The 12,046-nt window shown below is 40.0% G+C and overlaps 1 protein-coding gene across 2 annotated transcripts in view; it reads left to right on the top strand.

Moving 5' to 3' along the window:
- dscc1 (DNA replication and sister chromatid cohesion 1) overlaps window positions 1-12,046 on the top strand; it is a 91,032-nt gene extending 78,986 nt beyond the window's left edge. For both annotated transcript variants that reach the window (XM_073028042.1, XM_073028111.1), the window contains 2 exons: window positions 3,844-3,992; window positions 11,259-12,046. In XM_073028042.1, coding sequence (XP_072884143.1) covers window positions 3,844-3,992; window positions 11,259-11,364 — 255 coding nt within the window. In that variant the 3' untranslated portion in view covers window positions 11,365-12,046. The remainder of the gene's footprint in view (window positions 1-3,843; window positions 3,993-11,258) is intronic.

Genomic DNA, 12,046 nt, shown 5'->3' with positions numbered 1-12,046 from the left:
CCAGGATAGCACAAAAATGTGAGATTGTGTCAACGGTTCAAAAGCACAACTCCCAATGGGAAATTACAGGCTGTGTGGATGGCAGTGAACGTAGTCCAGAAAAATTGTAGTTAATAGAATAGTTAGTAGTTTTGTTTGCTGCTTGTAATGCGCCTCGGTGTCTCACCAGTGCTCTCTTTACCGGCTTGAGGTTCAAGGCCATCTAAGAGAAGGACTTCTTTGTCATTTCAACTTAAATGGATGACCTTGTATTCTGAACTCTGCCTGGCACTTCAAGAATCTATCATGTGAATCTTCCTCAGATTCTTTCATGTTTCAATAAGTTCATCTCTCATTCATCTCAACTTTGATTCATTATGGGCACAATCTGCTGAAAACCTTTATGCCAGATATCAGCCTAGTGAATCTTCTGTGTGCTTTTAATCTGCATAGTTTCTTCCAAATTCTGTATAGGTTCTTCCAAAACGATTCCTCTTACAATTTCTTTTCAGTCGATGCACACAATGTTCAAGACGCAGAAATTTTAGCAAAAGTCAGCAGTTTGAAACAATGCATGATATTTAATGAAAGGATCAGATGGAGTTCAACCTGGAAAAGTGTGAAGTGACACACTGAAAATGCTGGTGGAATGCAGCAGGCCAGGCAGCATCTATAGGAAGAAGTACAGTCAATGTTTCGGGCCGAGACCCTTTGTCAGGACTAACTGAAAGAAGAGATAGTAAGAGATTTGAAAGTGGGAGGGGGAGGTGTCGCTTCATCTGGCCTCCTCTACTGTCAAGATGAAGCCACACTCAGGTTGGAGGAGAACAACACCTTATATTCTGTCTGGGTAGCCTCCAACCTGATGGCATGAACATTGATTTCTCTAATTTCAGGTTAATGCCCCCCCCCCCCCCACTTCTTACCCCATCCTTTTATTTATTTATTATTTTCCCCCTTTTTTTTCTTTTCTCTCTCTCTGTCCCTCTCACAATCACTCTTTGCCTGCTCTCCATCTCCCTCTGGTGCTCCCCTCCACCTTTCTTTCTCCCTAGGCCTCCCGTCCCATGATCCTCTCCCTTCTCCAGCTGTGTATCCCTTTTGCTAATCAACTTTCAGGCTCTTAGCTTCATCCCTCCCCCTCCTGTCTTCTATCATTTCGGATCTCTCCCTCCCCCTCCTACTTTCAAATCTCTTACTATCTTTTCTTTCAGTTAGTCCTGACGAAGGGTCTCGGCCCGAAACGTCAGCTGTACTTCTTCCTATAGATGCTGCCTGGCCTGTTGCGTTCCACCAGCATTTTGTGTGTGTTGCTTGAATTTCCAGCATCTGCAGATTTCCTCGTGAAAGTGTGAAGTGATTCACTTTGGAAGGTCGAATTTGAAGGAAGAAGGCAGGTTTAATGGCAGGATTCTTACTGTTGTGGAGAAACAGAGGGATCTTGGGTGTCACATCCATAGATACCTCTAAGTTGCCACGCAAGTTAATGTATATGTTAAGTTGGACTTCATTAGTCGAGGGATTGAGTTCAAGAGGGGCAAAGTAATGTTGCAGCTTTATAAAACCCTGGTTAGACCACACTCCCATCTGTTTATTTCTGGTCACCTCATTATACGAAGGATGTGGAAGCTTTAGAGAGGGTGCAGGGGATGATACCTGGATTAGAGAGGTTGTCTATGAGGATAGGTTGAGTGAGTGAGGGTTTTTTCTTTGGAACAAAAGAGGACGAGAGGTGACTTGATAGAAGTAAATAAAATGATGAGGCATAGATCGAATGGATAGCCAGAAACTTTCTCCCAATGAGGAAGTCAAGGACCCAGTTGTGGATGGAGGTACAGAGGTCCAGATTTTGGAGCATTTTTCATAATGCTATGCAATGTTTCGACCAGTATCAGATCTCTAACTGAAGTGAACGACAGTGGTAAATTTCTGTGTGGGAGAACACATTTGCCTTCCCCTGCTTACTGCTGATGCAATTTAAAAAATGATGTTTCTTAGAGGCTGTGACTCAGCAGAGTACCCAACTGTGTCCCTGACATTGGGAAGAATTTGATGCAGCTGAATTCCTCCATCAATAACTATTAGGAACTATTACACAGTTTTATAGTACTCTAGTAATATTGGTAATGTTGTAATTTGTTCTGTATTTCATTTAAATACAGAATTTGTTTTATACCTTTATAATGATTTCCATGAAATTTCAGCTAATTGGGACAGCTGCTTAATTGGGTGAAAATGAACTGGTCCCAATTAACTGGAATCCACTGTATTGTATCTTGAAAGCTCTTCTGATAGACAAATACTCAACAAAGTGAGTTCTTGATTTATCAAAGTGATAATTTATTAGAAGGCCGTTTGTTAAAAATATTTTGTAAATTTAAAGCCTGAGCAAGATGCAATGAAAGTATTTTGGTTCATTGAACACTTGTGCACAAAAAGCGGTGCACTATTTCTTACAGTGTATTATAGTTCCATCTGTTAAAGATGTGTATTCTAAGAAGTCAAAAGCATGATGGTGAAGAATGATAAATCAGGGAATTACTCTACAGGTACGGTGTAGTGGAAATTTGCTCCAAGCCTCCCCTGAATTCCAGATTTCACATGTAACTGTAAGGTAAAGCCATATCCTGTCAAAAGTACAACAGTATGATTGAGCAGGAATTGTTTTTCAGATTACTTAACTTTTTCTCTTCTAGGATACAAGTACTTCTGTTGAGCTTTTTTCCATGTGTGGAAGCAGTGCTTTTCATCCATAAGACCATCAGACAAATTAGGCTATTTGGCCCATCGATCTGCTGTGCTATTTCATCATGGCTGATGTATTTTCTCTCTCAATCCCATTCACCTAGTCCTCCCTGTAACCTTTGATGACCTTGAACCTATCAGCCTCTGCTTTAAATCTATTTGGCCTCCACAGCCGTCTGTGGCAATGAATTCCACAGATTCACCACCCATTGGCTAAAAAACAATCCTCCTCATCTCTGTTCTAAAGAGACACCTTGTAATCTGAGGCTTTGCCCTCTGGTCCTATTGGAGACATCCTCTCCTTGTCAGTTCCATCTAGGGCTTCCAATATTCCCCACATGGAACAGTAGCTGACCCCAGTCCTGAGCTCACATGGGTAGGAACTGTAGCTCACTCATTTTTACCTTCTCCAGGCTCAGTATTGAGATCAGCAGATCTACTCATTAAGTGCTTTGTTCACTGGCAGTTTCACAACGAGGAGCACTTGCTTACAAGTTACTTGGAAACTTGGACTGCTAAAGCCATTTTACAGCTGATTAAATGAAAGAGATTATCTTTATTTGTCATATGTACATTGAAGCATACTGTGAAATGCATTGTTTCCATTACACAATCTGAGGATTGTGCTGCAGACAGCCCTTGGGTGCTGCCACAATTCTTGCATCAACATAGCATGCCCATAACTCATTAACCCCAAATGTATGTCGTTTGGAATGGGGGAGGAAACCGGAGCACCTGGAGGAAACTCACATGCACATGGTCAAGGGGAAAATGTACAAATTCTTTACAGTGGCAGGAATTGAATGGTAAAGCTTTGTGATATATACACACACACACGCACACACGCACACACGCACACACGCACACACGCACACACGCACACACACACACACACACACACACACACACACACACACACACACACACACATATATATATATATATAAAATATGGATTGCTGAATGCATGCTGCATGCATTAAGTTTTTTCTAGGCAGTGAACCTCAGCTTGAGTTTTTAAGTGGCTGGTTAGTGGAAATTTATCATTCAATTGCAAATGAAACTGCTTTTAAAATACATTCTTTTTTTTTGTATACCATTGGTCTTGCCTGTCCTGCAGGGTGTTGCTCTTGTGGATAGGAATTCAAGGCCGCAGGTGATTTTCCAGTTACATGTGGAGGATCTGCCAGAGAGCATACAGGATCGATTCAACAGTCTCTTTAACATCAGGGAGAAATGGACAGAAGATGATATTGCTCCATACATCCAGTGAGTAATTTCGATAGTGACATGAATTCTGAATTATTGCAAAGGCTGCGGTGATGATATTTGGACTCTGCAACAGGATATGAAGAGGTGAATTAAGAATTACAGTGCCTATAAAAAGTACTACCTTCTCCCCCCACCCCCCCAAGAAGTTTTCATGTTTTATTGTTTTTCAACATTGGATCACAGTGGATTTAATTTGGCTTTTTGACACTGATCAACAGAAAAGACTTGTATCAAAGTGAAAACAAATTTCTATAAATTAGTCTAAATTTATTACAATTATTAAACACAAAATAATTGATTGCATGATTGTTCAACCCCTACAAGTCAGTATTTAGTAGATGCACCTCTGGCAGCATTTACAGCCTTGAGCCTGTGTGGATAGGTTTCTATCAGCTTTGCACATCTGGACACTGCAATTTTCCCCATTCTTCTGTACAAAACTGCTCAAGCTCTGTCAGATTGCATGGGGATCGTGAATGAACAGCCCTTTTCAAGTCCAGTCACAAATTCTTAATTCGATTGAGGTCTGGCCTTTGACTTGGCCACTTCGTGACATTAACTTTGTTGTTTTTAAGCCGTGTAGCTTTGTAGGTTTGGCTTTCTGCTTGGGGCCATTGTCTTGCTAGAAAACAAGTCTTCTCTGAAGTTGCAGTTCTCTTGCAGACTTCATCAGGTTTTCTTCCAGGCGTTCCCTGTATTTTGATGTATTCAGTTTATCATCTACCTTCACAAGTCTTCCAGAGCCTGCTGCCGTGAAGCATCCCCACAGCATGATGCAGCCACCACCTGCTTCACAGTAGGGATGGTGCGTTTTTGATGTGTGGTGTTTGGCTTGTGCCAAACATAGTGTTTAGTCAGATGGCCAAAAACCTCAATTTTGTTTCATCATGCCTTCGTGGTATAGTTTTTGCCAGGATACTGATTTACCAGCAGTTGGATCTTCTAGATACAGGTGTATTGAAACACCTTGACTGCACACAAGTGATCTCCATTTAACTAATTATGTGACTTCTAAAACCAACTGGCTGCACCAGTGCTGATTTGATGTGTCATGTTAAGAGAGTGAATCATTATGCAAAAAATTATTTTACATTTTATGTTTATAATTAATTTAGATCACTTGATAGAGATCTATTTTCACTTTGACATGAAAGTCTTTTTCTGTTGGTCAGAAAAAACAAATTAAATCCTCTGTGATTCAATGTTTTAAAACAATAAAACATGAACATTTCCAAGGGGAGTGAATACTTATAGTTACTGTAAGTGAGCAAAAAATTTGGCAAATGAAAGGAAGTATGTGGTCAGGAACTTTGGTAAAAAGAATCAAAAGATAGTTTCTCTGTTATTGAAATAGAGATTGCAAGTGAATGGACTACAGAGAGATCTAGGTGTCCTTGTATATGAAACACCAAGTTATATTGGCCTTCATAAATAAGGGTTTTGAGTATAGGAGTTGGGACGTAATGTTGAAGTTGTATAAGACTTGGTGAGGACTAATTTGGAGTATTGTGTGTAATTCTGGTCATTTACCTACGGAAAATTTATCAATGAGATTGAAAAAGTGCAGGGAAAATTTACAAGGATGTCATTGAGGCTTGAGGATTTTAGTTATTGGTAAAGGTTAAATAGGTTAAAACTTTTATCTCCTGGAGTGAGAGAATGAGGGGAGATTTGATAGAAGTATACAAAATTATGAGGGGTGTAGATAAGGTAAATTCCAGCAGGCTTTTTCCACTGAGTATGGGTGAGACTAAAACTAGATGACTTAAGTTTAGGGTGAAAGGTGAAATATTTTGGGGTACCTGAGGGGGAACTCAGGTAAGTGGTCCACAGGAGTCTTGGAAATCCAATCCATCTGCTGCTCATTTCTCAACATTTTGCATTGAGGTCACATCCTCAGTTTATTCTTCATTAACTACATTTCATTACTTTACATTCCATGAAGTAAAGTCTTAACCTACTTAACCATTTCCTGTAACTCAGGTCCTCAAGTCCTGGAGCAGCACCAGGCAAGCTTGAAAGTGAGACGATAACCTGTTACTTAAACCTGCCGTGTGCAGTTATATCTCTGACCTGTGAAAAAGGCTGCGTCAATGTGTCATCGTCTGTGATGGTAGAGTAAGGCATGTGAATGCGAAAGGAAAGCCTGCAGCACTTACATCCATCCTCAGCTTGATGCACCTGATGAATGATTCACACATACAAAATGCTGTAGGAACTTAGTGAGACAGGCAACATCCATGGAGGGAAATAAACAGTCGATATTTCAGGCTGAGACCTGGCTCGAAATGTCAACTGTTTATTTCCCTTCATAGTTGCTGCTTGACCTGCTGAGTTTCTCCAGAATTTTGTGTGTGTGCTCAAGATTTCTAACATCTACAGAATCTCTTGTGTTTATGGTGAATGATATACCTTGGTTTCTTCTCAAGATCCTCAGTACTGCAGAGACAGTCTTTAGTTATGTTGATTTACTTTATATCTTACCAGGAAATGGAAAGCATTTTAGACTATAAGACATAGGAGCAGATTTAGGCCATCTTGCCTATCTAGTCTACTCTGCCATTCAATCATGGCTAATCCTTTATTTTTATCTCCTCCCCAACCCCAGTTCCTGTCCTTCTGTCTGTAACCTTTGATGCCATGTCCAATCAAGAACCTATCAATCTGTGTCTTAAATATGCCTAACGACCTGGCCTCCACAGCTGCATGTGGCAACAAATTCCACAAATTCACCACCTTTGGCTAAAGAAATTTCTCTGCATCTCTGTTTTGAAAGGGTGTCCCTCTATCCTGAGGCTATGCCCTCTTGTCCTAGACTCTCCCACCATGGGAAACATCCTTTCCACATTTACTCTGTCTAGGCCTTTCAACATTTGAAAGGTTTCAATGAGATTCCCCCCTCATCTTTCTGAATTCCAGCAAGTACAGACCCAGAGTCATCAAATGTTCCTCGTATGATAACCCTTTCATTCCTGGATTTTATCCTTTTGAACCTCCTCTGGACCCTCTCCAATGCCAGCACATCTTTTCTCAGATGAGGGGCCCAAAACTGTTAACAATACTCAAGGTGAGGGCTCACCAGTGCCTTATAAAGTCTCAGTATCACATCCCTGCTCTTATATTCTAGACCTCTTGAGATGAATGCTAACATGGCATTTGCCTTCCTCACCACAACTCAACCTGCAAGTTAACCTTTAGGGTGTTCTGCACAAGGACTCCCAAGTCCCTCTGCATCTCAGATTCCTTGATTTTCTCCCTGTTTAGAAAGTAGTCCCACATTTATTTCTACTACCAAAGTGCATGACCAAGCATTTTCCAATGTTATATTTCATTTGCCACTTTCTTGCCCATTCGCCTAATCTGTCTCAAAGTCTTTCTGCATCCTTTCTGTTTCCTTAACACTACCTGCCCCTCCACCAATCTTCATATCATCTGCAAACTTGGCAACAAAGCTATCCCATCGTCTTCTGAATTCTAGTGAGTACAGACCCAGGACATTATTTTGGTGCATCAAAGATTAAGATCACAACTTATTGAAAATGCCATTAGCAAAATACACAGCAATTTTTAAATTAACAAGTGAAAGACTGTCTCATAGAATGAAAGCTCATTGATTTATGCTGTATACGGTATTGGTAAGAGCAACGATGTGATCCTGAGGCTTTAAGGCATTAGTCAGATCACCCTTGGAGTATTGTGAGCAGTTTAGTAAAAAATGTCCTGGGTTCTATAAAGTACCCAGGACACCTTCAAGGAGCGGTATCTTACAAAGGCAGCGTTCATAATTAAGGACCGCCAACGCCCACTGTTCTCACTGTTACCATCAGGTAGGAGGTTCAGAAGCCTGAAGGCGCACACTCAGAGATTCAGGAACAGCATCTTCCCCTCTGCCATCCGATTCCTAAATGGACATTGAACGCTTGAACACTACCTCGCTTTTAAAATATATATTCTGTATTTTGCACTATTTTAAATCTATTCAATATGCATATACTGTAATTGATTTACTCATTTTATTATTTTATTTTGTTTTTTTCTTCTATATTATGTATTGCATTGAACTGCTGCCACTAAGTTAACATATTTCACAATAATAAACCTGATTCTGAGTTTTTGGTTTCTTATCTAAGAAAAGATATGCTGGCAGTGGAGAGCTTCCAGAGGAGGTTTACAAGAATAATTCTGGGACTGAAAGGGTTAACACATGAGGAGCCTTTGATAGCTCTGGACCTGTACTTGCTGGTGTTCAGAAGAATAAAAGGGGGGGGGGGGGTCCTCATTGAAACCTGTGGAAAGGCCTAGACAGAGTGGATGTGGAGAGGATATTTCTTTAATGGAGTTTAGAACCAGAGGGCACAGCCTCTGAATAGAGGAACAACCAATGATCTCACTTTCAGGACTCGTATCTTGTCATTTCATTTTCTCATTATTTATTGCTATTTATTTATATTTGCGTTGGCACAGCTTTTTGTCTTCTGAACTCTCGTTGATCTTTCATTGATCCTGTTTTAGTTACTATTCTATAGATTTGCTGAGTATGCCTGCAGGAAAATTAATCTCAGGGTTGTAAGTGGTGACATATATGTACTCTGATAACATTTACTTTTGAACTTTTTTAAAATTTCGAACAGATGAGAAGGAATTTCTTTATTCAGAGAGTGGTGAATCTGTGGAATTCATTGCCACAGATGGTTGTGGAGGCCAAGTCATTGAATGTATTTAAAGCAGAGGTTTATAGTTCTTGGTTAGTCAGGACACCAATGATTATGGGGAGAAGGCTGGGGAACAGGTTTGAGTGGGATAATAAATCAGCCATATGTTAATAGTGGAGCAGACTCGATGGGCCAAGTGACCTAATTCAGCTCCTATGTCTTATGGCCTGAAAAATATAAATGAGCTACCATAATATTATTAAATTCAAAAGTTTAATTTATCTGGAAATGTTGGTTCCAAAGAACCAAGGCAACTGGGAAGTTTAAACCTTAGATTAAAAAAAAAGACTGGTGATCATGAAATTAATGGAATGTTACAAAATTCTTCCTGGTTCACTGCTGTCTGGCAGGGAAGAAAATTCCCATCCTTGCTCTTGTGGCCTGCTCGTGACTCTTGCTCACTATTGGTTGACTCTTGCCTGCAGTTAGGACTGAACAACAAATACTGTTTTGGTCCTGAGGCCCTGATCTGCAAATGTATGTACCTACAAATGACTATGAAAGTAACTGAAAAGATTAATGATATGTTGCCTTTATTTGGCAATCTGGCATGTCGATCCATGGCCTCTTGTGCCAAGATGAGGCCATCCTCAGGGTGGAGGGGCAACACCTTGTACTCCATCTTGGGTAGTCTCCAACCGGAGGGTATGAATATCAATTTCTCCTTCCATTTTTATAAAAATCCCTCCCCTTCCCCCTTCTATTCCCCACTCTGCTTTCTTTCCTCTTCTCACCTGTGTATCACATCCCCCTGGATCCGCTTCTCCTTCCCTTTCTACTATGGTCCACACTTCTCTCAAATTCCTCCTTTGCCACCTATTTACTTTTCCCATCCACCTATAACCTTCTAGCTATCCTCTTTCTCCTCCTCCCCCACCTTTTTATATTCTGGCATCTTCCCCCTTCCTTTCCAGTCCTGATGAAGGGTCTCTGGCAGAAACATTGACTGTTTGTTTATTTCCATAGATGCTGCCTGACTTGCTGAGTTCCTCAAATATTTTTTGTGTGTTGCTTTTATTCGGAAGTGGGTTGGAATACAATATTAAGGAAGTCTTTCTTTTGTGAAGCCACACCTGGAGAACAGTGTGCAGTTTTCATCTCTGCTGTTAGGGAAAGCTCTCTGTGTTTTAGGAGAATTGCAATTTATTTTCACTGGATTGAATCTCAGGATGAGACTGCTGTCCTTTATAGGTCAGACTGAGTAGGATTGAGGTGAAGTATGGTTGAAAGATGATCCTTTAGCAATGTACAGTATACAGAGAGAGATGGATAAGATCGATGCCAGCAGCCTGTTTCCTGAAGCTGCAGAGTCTAAAACAAGACAGCATAGTCTCAGAGGGAGATTATGTCCTGCAATTGAGTTGAAAAGCTCGGTTATTTAGAAGGTTGTGATTTTTTGGGATGTTTTTATTCCAAAGGATATAAATGAATACAAGGCTGAGGGTAATAAATTTTTGAACAGCAAAGGATCAGGAAATGGATGAGGTGTAGGATCAGCAATGATCTTACTGTGTGGTAAACCAAACTACTGCTCTGTCTTAAGTTTCTGATGCCCGCAAGAAGCAGGCTAAACTCAATCAGACCAACTTATTGTCAGCCACAGACAACAGAAGATTGTAAAAAAAAGGAGAAATTTTCTGTTTCACATGAAGTGAAAACCTTTAAGAATATGTGATCCACTTCCAGTCTGAGAAGGAAAGCGATGAAAGGTGATGAAAATGAAGATGATAATTATTATTTATGGAAAGGTAAAATATAATGAACACTTTGTGTTGTATTAAAATATACTGTGTCTGAAATTAAGTGATGAAGAATACTGACTACTGAACACTGCAGAGAGTTCATAATACATACACTCAGTGCCTACTCTTGTAGGTAAAAGAGTGGAACCTGGTGTGGTCTTCTGTTGCTGTAACCCATCCACTTCAAGGTTTGATGTGTTGTATATACAGAGATGCTCTTCTGCACACCCACTGTTGTAAAGTGTGGGCATCTGAGTTACTGTCACTGTCCTGTCAGCTTCAACCAGTCTGGCCATTCTCCTCTGGCCTCTCTCAATAATAAGATGCTTTTGCCCAGAGAACTACTGCTCACTAGATGCTTGTTTTAAAACACACCATTCTCTGTAAACTTGAGAGACTGTTGTGCGTGAAAATCCCAGGAGATTAGCAATTTCTGAGATACTCAAAACACCCCATCTGGCACCAACAATGATTCTATGGTCATAGTCACTTGGATCACTTGTCTTCCCAATTCTGACGTTTGGTCTGAACAGCAACTGAACCTCTTGACCATGTCCGCATGCTTTTATACGTTGAATTGCCATCATGTGATTGGCTGAATAGATATTATATTAAATAAGCATGTGTACCTAATAAAGTGGTCACTGACTGTACACAATCCTTGTTCCATGTTTGTTTCATTCCCTGAAAGTTAATTCAAAGCCATCTAAATTTTAACAAAGTGTATGTTTTTGTCATGGCATGATTTAATGTCTTTGCAGGCTGTATTTCAATTTTTAACCTTTTTATTCTCTTCCTCATTTAATTAGGGGTTTATGTGGAGAAAAACAGACCATTGGGTCTCTACTGACCAAGCATGCACGTTCATCTGTGCAGAATGGTGTGAAGGTTTACAGTTCAAGAAGGCCAGTTTGAAGGTGACATCGAACACACAAAACCTGCCAGGAAGATGTGTCTCAAACATTGCAACTGCTTGTGTTCCTCAGTCTTCCATGGTTGTGGAATTTTAACATGCATTCTTCCTCACTACTTTTATTTTTTCAGAAATCATGATAAACAGCCAGGATATGTTCTTTATTTATCAACCAAAATAAAAGTTACACTGCAACTAATTATGTTAAAGGAGCAGGTGGATGCTATGAACATTTATACTTGATTACAAAAAAAACTTTTTTATTGCTATTTGCAATTACAATACAAACTTATATACCTATTGGTGGTTGTTCAGTGACACTTGTTCATCATTTGACACTTGCTAGTCATGAATATTGTTTTGGCCAATTCTAACCAAATCAATTGCTGCTGGCAACCCCCACAGATTTGTTATACTTGTGTGACGCGCCCTCAACTCCAATAATTGTTCCAAAAGTTAAAGATCTGTATTTGATCCTTTATTAGCAATTAGAAAACATGCAATTAAAATTGATCATAACTAAGTGAAGTTGAATGTAATTTAGAGATCAACAAAAGATACATCTGTCAGCCCCCAGATGCAAACTGCCTCGAGCAAAGCACAAATACGTAAACTTATTCCCTTTGCTTTTACCACACCCATGTAACCAGTTACCAAAATAAACGCACAACACAGAATACAATG

The sequence above is a fragment of the Hemitrygon akajei genome, chromosome 1, assembly GCF_048418815.1.
Source record: "Hemitrygon akajei chromosome 1, sHemAka1.3, whole genome shotgun sequence".
In the NCBI taxonomy this organism is placed as follows: domain Eukaryota; kingdom Metazoa; phylum Chordata; class Chondrichthyes; order Myliobatiformes; family Dasyatidae; genus Hemitrygon; species Hemitrygon akajei.
Note: the sequence above shows the minus strand (reverse complement) of the source record. Positions and strands in the feature narration are given on the sequence as shown.